The 14,893-nt window shown below is 53.9% G+C and overlaps 7 protein-coding genes across 7 annotated transcripts; 3 read left to right on the top strand and 4 right to left on the bottom strand.

The window, feature by feature from the left end:
- Window positions 1–403: 403 nt before the first annotated feature.
- Window positions 404–2,389, bottom strand: SPB4 (ATP-dependent rRNA helicase spb4; the record flags this gene model as incomplete). Its single annotated transcript, XM_051471698.1, has 2 exons — window positions 404–2,150; window positions 2,199–2,389. 2 exons carry the CDS (start codon window positions 2,387–2,389, stop codon window positions 404–406), a joined length of 1,938 nt encoding a protein of 645 aa, XP_051324772.1.
- A 757-nt stretch (window positions 2,390–3,146) lies between these two features.
- On the top strand, window positions 3,147–4,364 carry J4E85_007465 (uncharacterized protein; the record flags this gene model as incomplete). The annotated part of the gene is made up of 2 exons (XM_051471697.1): window positions 3,147–3,587; window positions 3,636–4,364. 2 exons carry the CDS (start codon window positions 3,147–3,149, stop codon window positions 4,362–4,364), a joined length of 1,170 nt encoding a protein of 389 aa, XP_051324771.1.
- A 943-nt stretch (window positions 4,365–5,307) lies between these two features.
- On the top strand, window positions 5,308–5,934 carry UBC15 (Ubiquitin-conjugating enzyme E2 15; the record flags this gene model as incomplete). The annotated part of the gene is made up of 3 exons (XM_051471696.1): window positions 5,308–5,467; window positions 5,526–5,618; window positions 5,678–5,934. The coding sequence occupies 3 exons, from the start codon at window positions 5,308–5,310 to the stop codon at window positions 5,932–5,934; spliced, it is 510 nt and encodes a 169-aa protein (XP_051324770.1).
- Window positions 5,935–6,575: 641 nt separating this feature from the next.
- Window positions 6,576–6,942, bottom strand: J4E85_007463 (uncharacterized protein; the record flags this gene model as incomplete). The annotated part of the gene is made up of 2 exons (XM_051471695.1): window positions 6,576–6,697; window positions 6,756–6,942. The coding sequence occupies 2 exons, from the start codon at window positions 6,940–6,942 to the stop codon at window positions 6,576–6,578; spliced, it is 309 nt and encodes a 102-aa protein (XP_051324769.1).
- Window positions 6,943–8,924: 1,982 nt separating this feature from the next.
- J4E85_007462 (uncharacterized protein) lies at window positions 8,925–10,455 on the bottom strand (the record flags this gene model as incomplete). Its single annotated transcript, XM_051471694.1, has 2 exons — window positions 8,925–9,962; window positions 10,012–10,455. 2 exons carry the CDS (start codon window positions 10,453–10,455, stop codon window positions 8,925–8,927), a joined length of 1,482 nt encoding a protein of 493 aa, XP_051324768.1.
- Window positions 10,456–11,277: 822 nt separating this feature from the next.
- On the bottom strand, window positions 11,278–12,792 carry J4E85_007461 (uncharacterized protein; the record flags this gene model as incomplete). The annotated part of the gene is made up of 1 exon (XM_051471693.1): window positions 11,278–12,792. The coding sequence occupies one exon, from the start codon at window positions 12,790–12,792 to the stop codon at window positions 11,278–11,280; it is 1,515 nt and encodes a 504-aa protein (XP_051324767.1).
- Window positions 12,793–13,242: 450 nt separating this feature from the next.
- J4E85_007460 (uncharacterized protein) lies at window positions 13,243–14,256 on the top strand (the record flags this gene model as incomplete). Its single annotated transcript, XM_051471692.1, has 1 exon — window positions 13,243–14,256. One exon carries the CDS (start codon window positions 13,243–13,245, stop codon window positions 14,254–14,256), a length of 1,014 nt encoding a protein of 337 aa, XP_051324766.1.
- Window positions 14,257–14,893: the final 637 nt, after the last annotated feature.

Genomic DNA, 14,893 nt, shown 5'->3' with positions numbered 1-14,893 from the left:
GCGACTGATCCACCGTTGCCCCCCACAGAAGATTTGTGTTGACTATAGAATGCCTCTAATGTTGTCACTTTCCGTAAAGAACATTCCGGGTGGCCAAATGGGAATTACGACGGGTTTGAGATACCCAATACGCAGTTCCTATGAGATCGCAGCTTGAGAGATGACGACGGGTTTGATATACCCAATACGCAGTGTCGATAGCACCCGACCAAGGATGTTCTTTTTGCTGCCGAGTTCGATTCTAGATTCTGACATGAACTTTCTTTTTTGCTCTATTCGATTCACGAACTTGTTGCCCAATTCTTTTGCAAAGTAACTCAGAACACATTAATGCAAATGCACGGAGCTCTCGTAGTAGGACAATAATCACTGGAAATGATTGAGGTGTGTAAACGCCCGGCTATCAATCGCTAAACCCCTCAAACTCATCCGCCGCCTCTTGGGCTTCATTCTCTGCGACCTTCTTCCTAACCTGATCAATCATACCCTTCACCCTTTCTTCCTCTTTCCGCTCATCTTCTGTCAACGCCGCAACACGGTCATGTTCGCGCTTCGCAGCCTTCTTTTCCCTCCTTGACTCCTTAAGCGCCTTCGCATCTTTCTGCTGCGTCCACGCCGACGCCTTCTTATCCTCCGTGACATACCGCTTCTTGCCTTCCTTTTTCCCTTCCGCCTTATTGGCTTCATACTCGCTCTGCTCGACCTGTCGTTGTGCTTCGCGCGTCTTGTCTTTGTATGCATATGTGCTGAAATCCATGACTACGCCTAGACTGCGGTCTCCGTCCCACTTCTTTAGTTCAGGCATGCTGGGTAGTTTGAGGAGGCCCCAGGCGTTGCCGTGTTCTGTCCAGTCGAGATCGGGGATGCGGAAGATGGAGCTGGCGGTGTGTTTGCTGTAGGCGCGGACCCAGGAGACGAATCCTCGTTGTGCTTTGTCGAATAGTGCTCTATCGGATTTCACTACTTTTCGTATCCGGTTGCTCATGGCTGTGGCTTCTTCTGAAGATACTGTGACTTCAGGTGTTGTTAAAGGCGATACTGGGGTCTGTCGGACACGGAGAAACTCGATATAGTCTTCTTCTCGGCCTGGACTGAGGAACGTGACGGCTAGACCTTTTCGGCCTGCTCGACCTGCGCGCCCGCAACGATGGATGAAGGTTTTTGGATCGCTTGGAGCGTCCAGTTGGAGGACCAGATCTACTGATGGAATATCAAGACCCCGAGCAGCGACGTCTGTGGTGAGGAGGATCGATGGTGTGACGCTTTCGACGAATTTGATGAAGTTGCGGTTCCTGACCTTGTCCGGGAGTTTGCCGTGCAGGGGCACAATGGTATATCCTTTCAGAACTTCAGGTAAGATGTGTTGGAAGTAGTCGACTGAGAAACATGTCGCCAAGTACATGATAGACTTCTGCGGCTGCGGATCCAATGACTTCAAGACTTTCTTGATGGCGGGTAGCTTGTGCGATGCTGGTATGGTCAGATATGTCATCTGCAAGCTTGCTGGCGTTTTCTTGTCTTCGATGGCACCCATTTCTCCTGTCGCACTGTTGGGTGCCGCTCGTGCCTTGACCTTGACAGCGATACGAACGGGATTCCGGAGACCCACGCGAATGAGCTGGTCCACAGCCTCAGAAACACTAGCACTGAACAGACCGGTTCGGCGTTGCTTGGGTAGTCGCGAGAGGATTCTTTGCAGGTCATCTTTGAAGCCAAGGTCTAGAAGACGATCAGCTTCATCAAGAACGAGAGCATCGAAGGACGACTGTGAGCAATGGACATGTGGCGAGGAAAGAAGTTCGAGTAGTCGTCCCGGTGTACCGATGAGTACGTTGGTAGATGACTTGAGGAATCTGCTCAGATCCTGAGCGGGCGTTACTGATCCTCCAAGAAGGAGCTGGGGTATGACCTTCAACGTCCCGGGTGGAAAGGTGGGTTTTGGCGGAGCATCGGCGTCTTCCATGTCGGTATCTTCATCTTCCGGATCCAGTAGCGCAGCAGAGGGGGCGTGGAATCTGAGAAGCGATGAAAGTACTGTATGGATCTGCGTTGCAAGTTCCCTTGTGGGTGAGATGATAATGGCACCCACGTGATGCTTTTTTATAGGCGCATCCAGTCGCAACAAGCGCTCGACGATGGGAATTAGATAACTAAGAGTTTGTTAGATGCGCGTAGAGTCTGGCAATGTTTGACCTTACGCTAGAGTCTTTCCACTTCCTGTGACGGCCTCGACTACAACATCGGAGTTCTTCATGAACATGGGGATAGCTGCATGCTGCACAGGCGTGGTCTTTACGAAGCCCATGGAATCCACAGCTTCGAGGATCCATTCTGACAAGGCAGGCGTTAATGCGCTGAATGAACGATCTATCTTAGTTTGGGGCGCCATGATGCACTATGATATCGTGAAGATGTCTGCTGGAGTCGCGATGGCTGTACAGAAAAGTCGCGCGAACTTTGAAAATAAAGTGGAGCACTGCACGGCCACTATGCGCCACACTGTCGTTCACAGGCAGGCACGCTCGAGAGCACGCGGGGCTTCAGCTGTCACTGCTTCGAGCACATCCATGGATCTGACAAAAGCTTGATTACTCATAACATGATGCATCCAGTTCGCGAGCCTGCAATGACACACTGACACCGTGTCTCCTTTCTCGAACCTGATCGCATCGCCAAGACTGATCCGCCGCCACGCTGATCATAGGCGCATTCGCGAGACCGGATCATACATGCGTAGCCGTGAGACCAAATTTCCCAGGCTCATGCAGCAAGATTACAGCCGTCCCGCCCCGACCCATTCCCTGTTCACCCGCCTTTAACAAATAAGACGACCGCTGCTGTCGCCTGCACGCACTGTGGCATCTTCTGCCTCCCTAAACGATGCGCGCTGCCCGGACGAATCCGCGGGCCATGAGCCTCTGATCACGCCTGATGCTGACATCAATGTCGAAGCCACCCTAAGTGCCGCCCTCCCACATGTTAGCTGTGACGCGCCAACCCAGCCTCATTACCTTTATTCGCAACCCTCGGATCGCCAGTCCCTGCTGGTAAACATCGCCCTACTCTGTGCCAGGGCCCACTCCACTCTCTCCGGCGTCATCCGGGCTCCTACTCTTCCTTACTTTCCCACCTGCTGGCGCGTAGCCATGGAGTCTTCACGCCAATACCAGATCCCTAACACGCCGCGTGTGATCTCGCCGTCACCAACGCCCTCGGAGGCGGGTAGTACGAAAGATGGTTATTTTGGACCCGTGACGCGCTCTTCGACGCGCAAACAACGGGTTACGTCACCCCCGCCTATCGATGAGGACTCAGGATCAGACCCCGACAGCAGGGCCCGAGCAAGGAGCCGGAACGCTAGAAGTCGGAGTCCTATCCTGGATGGAGGCGTGGGACGGCGGAGGATGAGCGGCCTGACAAGCCGTAGGCAGATGAACGGAGGCATGAAGAAGGATCTCGCGCTGCCGGGCAACACTTCAAACGGCCACCTGTCACCCGCGCAAGCAAACAAGAACTACTGGAGGGAGATGAGCAGGAGTCCAAGTCCTCTAGGTTTGATTCCAATCCACCAGAAATGGCGATCATTCGTGAGTACACACAGGGTGCCTTCGCAAGCTCATCACTGACATGGATAGATTCACCGACATGAGATCCCTCGCAAGATCCTGCACGTCTCCATCGGCTTCCTCACCATCTTCCTCTACTGCACCGGCACGCAAACGTCGCAAATACACAATGTCCTCCTTACCATGCTGATACCCATCGCCCTCGCCGACGTCATCCGACACCGCTACTGGCAAGTCAACCGCTTCTACATCCGGTGTCTCGGTGCCTTCATGCGCGAGTCAGAGGTCGATGGATACAACGGTGTCATCTCCTACCTTCTGGGCGCATGGATAGTCATGCGCTTTTGCCCGAAAGACATAGCAGTCATGAGCATCTTACTACTGAGTTGGTGCGATACCGCTGCTTCGACTTTCGGCAGGCTCTGGGGCCACCTCACGCCCAGAGTCAGGAAAGGCAAGAGTCTTGCGGGTTCCATCGCGGCGTGCGTAACGGGTGTTATCACAGCAGCCGTATGGTGGGGCTGGCTAGGTCCTCTCTACTCAGAGTACAATCACGGCGAATACGCTTTTGCATTCCAAGGTGCCCTGACGCTCCCTCCCCAGGCGCGGGAAACTTTTGCTCTCACCGTGAAGCAGGCTTCCCTTACCGGATACTGGGCGTTGGGCGCCATGTCTCTGGCGTCTGGCATCATCGCCAGTGCCAGTGAAGCGATCGACGTCTTTGGCTGGGACGACAATCTCACCATCCCCGTGCTTTGCGGAGCCGGGCTATGGGGCTTTCTCCGGATCTTCGGCTGATCCCAGCTTCCCACATGTACGATTTTACGTTTTGTCTCTTCTAGAGTCTTGCAATTTCCAATCTATATCCCCTTTGGATCAAATGATACCCTAGATACGGGTCCTCGGGGAGTGGCATCGCATCTATCATGGTTACGACGGCGTTCTGGGACGTAATGGGAACTGGGCAGACGGAGATGGACGGGTATTGGGCGAGTAGATGGGGACATGAATCGGTATACCTATATAAGCAAATAGTGATCTTCCTTGCAGCCACAGAAGCTACTTTGGTGTGAAGGCGTCGTAGGGCTTATCGAGTTTCAAGCCGAGGTCCAAATTCTCACGTTGCTCATCTACCAAGCACCGAATCCAGCTCTCCCACACGCCTTTAGGGCTGACTTTCGGCAAGCACCCGTCCTCAATGCAGAGCAGACGCAAAAGGGAAGGCCTGACTACCCTGAGGGACCCCTGCAAAGCGGTATTCGACTTGGCGCATACCGCCACATGCGACGCGGCCATTGGAGCATGCCGCCGACTTGCTTCTTCATATATGATCACGCTCACGCACGCTCACTAACAAGACTCACGGAGACACTCTGACTCTTGCGCATACTCCTACCCAGCCAGACATCCCCTACCCTCGACCGCCAGCGAGCCCCCTGCCGATCGCCCGCAGCTTGCCCCGCCACACCCGCCGTTAAGAGCCCTCCACGTCCTGCGCCCGAACGCGCCTCTGGAATCTCCACCTACCCTCTTTCCGCAACAGAGCCGGCGCACACAAAACTTCCTTCACGCAAGAACATCTGCATCCGGATCGCTGTAGAACGTGTGCAATCTCTGCGTCGCAGCTGTTATAACCGTCTCTTCGGCTGCGTTCCCCCACCCGTTCCCGATCTCTCTGCGCATACCGAGGGTTCAACTTCGAGCGCCACTTCACATACACGTACGCGAAAAGAAGGGTGCTATGGCTTCGTCATCTGCGGCAGCGGGGCTGCTGGCTCGTCAACTCAAGCAAATGCAAAACGACAAGAGTATATCGGGCATAAGCTGCGGTCTGGTGGACAACAATGTGTTCGAGTGGGAGGTGATGCTGATGATCGACGACGACACTAAGTTCTACGGAGGTACAGACCCAGGCATAGTTTTTAGAAGTTAGAGCTCCAGTACTAACACCATACACAGGAGGTTTCTTCCGCGCGCGCCTCACCTTCCCCAGCGAATACCCGCTCCTCCCACCAAAGATGCGCTTCGAGACACCCATCTTCCACCCTAACAGTACGTCTAGTTCCTCACAAACCTCTCATAACTCGAATCGCATGACTAACACATCCCAGTCTACCAAAACGGCGAAGTATGCATCTCGATCCTCCACCCACCCGAAGAAGACAAGTACGGCTATGAATCCGCTGCAGAACGCTGGTCGCCCGTCCAAACACCCGAAACGATTCTCCTTAGCGTAATTTCCATGCTATCGAGCCCGAACGACGAGAGCCCGGCGAATGTGGAGGCGGCGAGCTTGTGGAGGGATAACACGCCCGAGTTTAAGAAGAGGGTGAGGAAGTGTGTGAGGGATAGTTTGGATTATGAGTGAGGTGGATGATCAGGGTGAGAAGGAGGGAGGCAAAGTGTCTTTTGTGATAGCATAAGCGCGGACGGGTATTTGGGTAGGCGATTATCTGATTGTGTCATGGCTTGCATGGCGGTGTTTTTGACTGTTCTCAGGAAGGCCTGAATGCATATGATAACTTCTTCTATGAGTTTGTTGATGGTGTTGGTGGCATCGGATCGTAGCATGAGTCGGAATATGTTCTGGTGCTTCATCATAGGCTTTGTGAACTCTGTGATGAGCAAGTGGGTTTTGACTCATCGAACCGGGAATCACATGGAGAGTCATCATTCGATCAGCAGAAGAACAGTAGTAAGTGAAGAGGGTCTCAAAGCGAATTCACGAGATGAGGCATAAGATGTAGCTTAGGAAGACAGATCTCTCATTGTATCATACATCCCTCTCGTCTTATCAATCCATCCTCCATCTCCAAGTATATCTACAAATAAACTGTCCCACCTAAAGGAGTGGTAGGCAGTGACTACAAGAACAGTAAACCCCCTTGCGATATATCTCAGCGATGTCTTGTCCGCCACTCATTTACATCCACATCTCCACATGATTCACTGCTTCAGCAGCAAATCTAGCATGCCCGAATACACCTTTGTATTGGAGTCGGAGACAGCTTAAGCAGCAGCAGTGCAAAGCAACCCATCAGCACCAAGCGGCACAATGCAGCACTGAGCCGTCGTGCCGTCTTCAGCGCAAGCAGCTTGGAAGTCCTCTGTTGTTTCGATACCGGCGCCCGCTGTAATCACTTGTTAGCAAAATCCTTCCTCATACTCCGGGATATGTGGAATACGTACCGTTCGCGCAGTTCAAGTTGGCAACACCAAGGACATCAGTCTGGCAGCACAATGGTGTGGCGAGGCCACCGCAGATCTCGCTCTGGCGAGCCTGGACGGAGGTGGCAGAGTAGGGGAAACGCTTGGTGACTGCGGCGGCGGAGGTGAGGCTCAGGAGAGCGGCGAGGGTGAAGATGGTGAACTGCATTTTGGTGGTTTGGTGGTTTGGTGGTTTGGTGGTTTGGTGGTTTGGTGGTTTGGGTTGGTTGTGGTGGTTTGAAGGTGTTGTATATGATGAGATGATGAGATGAGAACTGTTGTGATGATGATTTACCTTTGGGGGGAACAGAGTGCGGTTTATATATCTCTGATGGACGCGATGGCGGAGATGATTCCTTTGCCTATGATGCTCTTCTCTTTCGTGCCCCTTGTGCTATTCTGTGCTACGCTGCCTACATCCAGCCTCGATCTTACCGATCCCATCCCATGCTCCCACGTCCAAGACCTCGACACGTCGATCAATATCCCCAATACCCTCCTCCCCATCTCTTTTTCGTCACTACATCCCACAAACTACCCAATGCTCGCCGACCATCCTCTCACCCTTCACTATTCAAACTCCACTACCCGCTATCAGCCACCACGCCGATCTCCATGAGGCTTAGATACCCAGTGACGATCCCCATCCGCCAAGTTCCCCCAAATCCACCTTCCCGTGCGCCACGTAGTCTACAAGCAGATACGTCACGCCGTTTTGGGCAAAGGTTCCCTCTCTGTTTGGTCACCTACCCTGCGTTACCGTGCAGAAAAGGCAACGACATATGTGGGGACCTGATGAACGGCAGGGTAGTGCTTTAGGTGTTTAGTGTTTCGCAGCGAGCTAGGGACGAAGCGACGTGTAGATCTGATAAGCTCCTGCTTTGGACGTATGCCTAGCATAAGCAATGCTTGTGGGAGGGTTTGGGCCGTCGGCGAGGACTAGAGGAGTAATCTAGGTTTTTGGGATTGTTTGGTAGTGATTAGGGGTAGTGTTATCGGAGGATTGTTTGTTTAGTTCTGTCCCGCATGATCGCTGTAAAGAAAACGTGCGGTGGAATGGTAGGTATTGAACGTCTTGTAGAGGTGAATTGGTGGTTGAGGTCATGGCCAGGTGATGATCTCCTTCGATACCTTCACAATTTGAAACGGTACCTGCATACTCAGCCCCAGAAACACCCACAAGCTGACAGACAGATTTGGCATGCCTGTCATTCATGTTAGCCACGTTATCTTCCACATCTTCCAATCTCTGTGACAAGCTCGCAACGATCAACGATCCAGTCACCTCGGCGATCTTCCCCACCCACCAATACCAGCACTAACACTTCCAATCAACCCATCGATTCCATCAATGTCAACACCAGAATTCCGTAAAACAATCCCCATCCTTCCGCCCTATCTCTCCATCCTCCCCGTACCCACCGTATCGCGTCACCAGCCCCCACACGCTACCACGGCTTGGCGCGGCTGCAGCGTCGATCATGACGGCAGATAGCTACAAGCCTTTCCGCCCTGAGCCTATCTCGCTCGGATGCCCGGGTGCAGTACGTACCGCATGCTATCTCTTGATATCAGGGACCGAAAGAAGGAATTATGGTAGTGTGTTATTTCGAGCCTGTAGGATGCAGGTGTGGAGTGGACATGTGAACCGAGGGTCGATCACCACCCACACCCACATGAAAGGGGATGTTGGCTCGGCAGTGTAAGACAATGAACAGGGGATGTCACGAGGGAAGTGGAGGAAGGTTGAATGTGGAAATGTCGATTATCTCATCTCAACTCATCTCTTCATCTGCCCCGATGGAAAGATAAAAGAAGAAGAAAGCACACGGCCAGCATGAACCCTCTTCTTCTTTTCTTCCTTCACTTACACACAATAATTACCATCTCTCTTTCTACATACATACAGATCTCTCCATCTCTCCCACATCATCAAATCGTCAAGGAAATCGGGGGTGGGAATAGCGAAAAAAGAACAACAACGGCGTATTTACATGTAAACATCCTAGGGTATCAGGCGCCAAAACATCCCGCATCCATAACAAAACCAAAAAAGCCAAATAGATCAAAAAGCGCCAGATTGCTACCAATCTATAAACGTCGAAGCGAGTGGGTATGTGTTATCAATGGAGTCGTTTCCTTCCTCCAGTCTTATATGTCGTCCCATGGGAAGTCTTGCGGGTCAATTCTTGTGCATGTCAAATACGGCAGTCCGCCCTCTCGTAGGTCGAGCTCGAGGAAATTGCGCATCAGCGGCTTGACTGCATCTTTGGCTTTGACCTTGATTTCTTCGATTCTGCGTTCGAAGCGCTTCAGGTTGTCGCGGTTGTAGTGGTCGGGGTTCAGTCGCAGGAAGCGCTTGCATTCGTCGTGGTTGAGGTAACTTGAGCCGGCCTGGCCGAGCAAGCGGAATATGCGGCCGGTGTTGAAGACTGGTGGAGGTGGCAGCGGCGCACCGTCTCTCGAGTTCTGGGGTCGTGGCGATTTGAGGATTGGGGCCGGGGGTGGCGTGGTGTTCTCGGCGAGCCATTGTCGGAATAGCGAGACTGCTATCCAGTCCAGCCAGTTGCTCGATGGGCTCACACGCTCGCCGCGACTAGTTGTGAGGGATAGGCGGAAGAGCTTGACTTCAATCTTGGCCTTGAGCTCGTCCATCTCGTCGACTTTGTCTTCTATTAGCTCGATCACGGGCTCAGCGATCTGGCCGCGTAGCTGATTGATACCTTGTGGCCACTGTCCGACAACGTGCACCATGGCTTCGGCGAAGATGGCTTTACTCCGTGCCATGTAGCCAAGTTTGAGGTAGCTGGGCGGGTATTTCGCAATCTGCTTCCATAGCCGGCCTTGGAAACGCAGCAGATGATGGTCTACGCGTGGTCCGATGACGCCGAGCGCGTCGTACATGTCGGCGAGCTGCAGGAGCGATTTGCACTCTACGTAGGCATTCGCGATGTTGAGAGAGTCGAGCGTAGGAGGATAGTTGTAGAAGATGCGGAACAGGTTGTCGTAGTCTCGGAAGGTGTCGTCGTCGGGGTCGGTCTCAGGGGTGGCTGTCGCGGGTACGTGGAGGGTGGAGAAGTTGGCCATGCTGCGGAAGAAGCCTGACTGCGGTGCGGCAGGCTTGTTGCGCGTAGTAGGGGGTTGCACAGGTGGACTTGGGTCGCCGCCAAACATGGTAGGCTGGTTCTTCTGTACTCTCGTTAGCATGGTCGCCGTCGCGGACGGTAAACAAACACACCTTCTGCACGAGCATGGGCAGGTCGTCATCGCCGCTGCCCCAATCCATCTCGTACCTCCATTTCCGCTTCTGCTCGGGTCGTGATCCTGATGGTATCCTCGACAGGGCGGTGCCGTTGCTGGGCCCGGCGTTGGTCACATCGCCAGCAGTCGCCCACTCATCGCTCGTGCCAGCCTCGAAGAAGCCCGAGCACTGCGTCAGAATCAACTTGTGCAGCAAATAACGCATTTCCTTCCGCCCATTGCTGATAACGATTTCGACGTCGCCGGTATGCGTGAACACGGGGAACTCATTCTGGGGTGCTAGCGACGAGCCGCCCACATTGGAGCGGTGCTGGCGATGTCTGCGGACGGTGGATGCGCGCGACGAGTGCGACACAACCGACGAGGGACGCCGTATTGGCAGTGAGCGCTCTGCACTCGCCGAGTCTGGGTAGGAAACCATGCGCCGCGACGTCTGCTATCTCGCTGTTCGGGTCTGGTGTTGTGGTGCTCGGGGTGGCCGAAGGGGTGGTTTGCGACAATGATGCGTGCCAACAATATTGCGACGGGTCGCGGATGGCTGGAGGCGGGTGACACTTGTCGGGCGGGGGCAGGTGGCGACAGCAACAAAGCTGCGTGGTGCGGTGGTTGCACGCAGCGGTGCAGCTCGCGGTGCAGGCAGGCTGGTGGTGGGCGGCCGGGTTGTTGATGCTGGTGAGCCCTGGAGAGGCTGGTGCGTAGGCCGTAGACGAGAATGGCCCGCTAACCACCCCACCTCGAATGCGATGGCGCCAAAGGTGGACCTTGGCCCAGAACCGGTTCAGCGCGACAGGGTAGACTCTGCTGCTTTGCGACGCATGTGCAGTCTTGAGAAGATGTTTCAGGAGCCGTGCAGCACCAGACAGCAGTGGCTGTGGCGGTTGTTCACATGGCCGCTATCCAATATGCACCTGGCCTCATGCACCCTGCCACCCAGCTCGAACAGGTTGGAGGCTGTGCGCCAATCGCCGGCCATAACCGGGCCAAGCGCAGAGTCAGCCTCGATGGCGGCCAGCTGGGATGTCGCGGCCAAAACAGGGGAGTGCAAGCATCTGACGGTCCGAAGCTTTGAAAGTTGATGCAGGGGGCGAGCAGCGTGGTTTTCAGACGGCTGTGGCCATGGGATGTGTTGACTGCATGTTTCTTGAGTGGTGTCGCGCATCTAGTTGCGGCACCAGTAACACCCAACCACCTGACATCATAGTCTAGATACATGATACATATAGTACACTACTTCTTCACACCATCAACGACGCTCCGCCTGTATCTTTTCTTGCCCACCCATGAACGGTCGCAGTACCTCTGGTATTGTTACTGTGCTGTCCTCTCCGTTCCAGTGGTTCTCCAGAATGGCTGCGAGGACTCTGGGCACAGCAAGTGCTGTTCCGTTGAGCGTGTACGGGAACTCTAGTTTGCCTGCCTTCACGCGCATGCGAGTCTGTAGTCGTCGGCTCTGGTAGTCTGTGCACATGGAGGACGATGTCACCTCGCCCCATCCTTCGTCCTTCTCACGCGATGGGAAGAAGGCTTCGATATCGATTTTCCGCGTCGCGCTGGCACCGAGGTCGGTTGTGGGCATTTCCAGGATGCGGCAATGCAGCCCAAGTGCTTCTAGTATCTCCTTTTGGATCGACAGCATCTCGTCAAAGATTGATTCTGAGCTCGGTGCCGTTGGAGTGGTGAAGTGATCTTCACCCATGTTGTCGGGTTGTGTCCAGGCAAACATCTCGACCTTGGTGAATTCGTGAACACGGTACAAGCCCTTTGTGTCGGCCCCTCTTGCGCCAGCTTCAGCACGGTAGCATCTGCTCACACCGACTGCCTTGAGCGGCAGCTCCGCTTCTTCCAGGGTCTGATTGGCCTTCATGCCAGCAAGCGGTATCTCTGCAGTTCCGGCGAGAGCGAGTTGCGGCTTTGCCTTGTCCTTCTCCGACTGCTCGATAGCGTATATCTGTTGCTCCCCGTTTTGATCGCGCGGCTGGAATCCGCAGGCAGATGCAATGTGCGAGTACACCAAGGATGGAGGTGCGACTGCTTTCCATCCTTTCCTCCTAGCAACACCTAGGGCGTACTGTATGAGTGCCTGTTCTAGCATTGCACCATCTCCGACCAGAAAGTACCAGCCCCAGCCCGAAGTCTGCGCTGAGCCCGAGAAGTCAAGTATCCCCAATTCCTGCCCAATGTCGACGTGCGACTTGCGATTTTGTGATTTCGAGGATTCGTTGATGTAGCCGAGTACATCTGCTTCGGTGCCGACGGGCGTGCATGTGCTGCTCAAGTTGGGTAGATCCTGCGCCAGCCCTTCTATCTCTTCTTGGATCTCTGATTCTTGTGCCTCGATAGAGCTCAACTCTGCCTTCAATGCCTTCGCATCGCTGATCAATCCTTCTCTCAAGGCTACCGGCTTGCCGACGGCGTCCTTGGCGCGCGATGCTGTCCTAGCTAGAGTGGCTCGTATGCGATTGTTGCGCTCTCGTAGGTCGCGACTGCTCTGCTGGAGTGCAAGCCATTGCTCGTGCAGCTCTATGATCCGCCATGACGATTTGCTATGTGCGGCATAGTTGCGATCTATGCAGTTCTGCTCATATAGTCCTGGGTTCTGTCGGATGTGTTTGATGTCGATGGTGGGTTTTGGTGCGAACGCGGGTCGTGTGTATGCTCGGCGTGGTATTGAACTTGTCCGGTATGACGTTAAGTTGCTGCAGAAGATTTGCCTCTGACATGTCGCATTGGCGCGGAAAGATGGTCGGACAGCTTTCATAGTTGTGACATGAGAACCTCAGTCGAATCTCTTGCAGTGTCCCGCTTTCGCGCCTTCCTGACTTTTGAGCATCCTTGATCCCTGCACGCTGCCGTCGCGTAAGTCGCGTCACGAAACCTCCCCGCATTCTCTCACTCCGCCTTACATGGGTGTACTATTCGCAGCAGGTGTCTGTTGAGGATCAGCCAGACGAGTAAGATGGTAACTCTGTGGGGTAATTCAACAACTCCTGAGGGCAGAATGTCTATTCGCCTGTCCTCCCACCTTGACCCGCTCACGACCACGGTACCGCGGTGACCCTTTAAAGCCTCAGCGAGACACTCACAAGTACTCGTAATACATCCTCATGTTCATGCTGGGTCAGGGCTTCAGATACGAGTGCAAAAGCCTGCCTGACAGACCTGTGTAAATCATGAGTTCTCTTGGCCTCTCTCCTAGAACTTATTCACCATGGCTTCCAATCCTGGCAATCGCCCAATTGACCTGGCATGCGACCCTCTGGCCGACCCGGAGGACTCCGAAATCTCCGTCGAAAATGGCTTCATTGCTGAAACTGAGAGAAGACGCAAACCAAGTACGAGTCGGGGCCAAGGACCGTCTGCGACTGTACCATTCCCGCGGCAAGACTTCATTCCATATCCGTTACCAGGATTGAAGGCACATGCCACGCAAACTCCAAACCTTCAGTACATGCCATTCTACTGTTGCCCCATCTGCAGAGGGAAGCGTGAGGCGCATGCCCACATGCGTAAACTTTTCCTAGTCGCCGAGCGACTTATGTGGGAAGAAGGACTGGTGTCGATGAGTGAGAAGCATCGCAACGCATACTTCAACAAGCAGGTCAACGATGAGCTCGGCGTCTCAAATCCCACTGTCATTTGCCAAGACTATTTCCCTGGTGGGAGGCATAGCCAGACCAACAGACACTATCCTTTCAACAACGAGCACGAGATGGGGTTCGCTTTTAACGTTGTACACACACATGACAAGTTGACAGAAGCTCTGTGGTCATTGTGGATTGGTTCACAGTTGGACATGGAAAGAGGGCTGGCCGAAAACAGAGCAGCAGGTACTCTTACACTCGGGGGGAACACAGGAGGATGGACAGGACCAACTAACATGGCATCACATGATCATGCGTCTGCTCAGCCGGACTATCTTTCTGGGCTACCTACGCCGCCGGTGTCTTCCATGGAAGAGGCTAGACGCATGAATGCCCTCTTCAACTCACCTGTACCGGCCGCACAACAGAGCCAGTTCACCGCCCACCCGGCAAATTTACTCAGTCACAGCAATCGGATCATCAGCTATAGGAGTTTGCAGGACTTCTACTTCCTTCTCGACAGAATCGAGAGAACATCGTACGTTGCAGAGATGTTCCTCGTAGCATACGCTGCGAGGTTGAAGGTGGATAAATGCATCAACTGCTGGCACAATCAGAACGTCAGAATTGATGGGCTTTGAGCGCAGCGTCTTCATCATCACATTATTGCTTTAAAGATACCCACTACCACCTCTACGAGGAAGACGCCGGACAGCTGTACTGCAGTCTACTCTATTATAAAACGAAAGTTAGCCAAGTCAAGAAAAACCTCCGAGCTATTTACTTCTAATAGGTGTTCGACTTCTTGCTTGTATGCCGTGATGCGGCGTCTGAAGAGGGTGAGATTTGTCACAGTATGACGCCTCTAGTGGCGGTGCACTGTACCCAAACACATCCAACAGCGTCCAACATGACGTGGTCCCGTGGCAGTGATTTAGGATTCCACAAAAATGACCCGGTGGACATGAAATCTGTCGTGTGCCTCTGGCGCAGGGCGATGGGTCCTCGGCTCGCTAATCGCATCTCGGCCTAGAACAAGGGACTGCACCAAGCTTGGTCGTCATCCGCACCTTTTCCCAGGCATCCTCGAGCGGCGTGCATCATTGTGCCGCCGCGGCCTTGGATCTTCGTATCTACCCGAGTATAAAACCGCTCTTGCTCTGCCTTCCTGCCGAACGCCCCTCCGCTGCTTCCCTGCCTAAGAAGGGACCATCGCTCCTGCTCGCGTGCAACCCTTACCGCCCTGACATCACTCTCGCACCTCCACCTCCACCTACC

The sequence above is a fragment of the Alternaria conjuncta genome (assembly GCF_024043145.1).
Source record: "Alternaria conjuncta strain BMP 0040 chromosome Unknown scaffold_10, whole genome shotgun sequence".
Taxonomy (NCBI): Eukaryota; Fungi; Ascomycota; class Dothideomycetes; order Pleosporales; family Pleosporaceae; genus Alternaria; species Alternaria conjuncta.
This window is presented reverse-complemented; position numbering and strand designations above follow the sequence as displayed.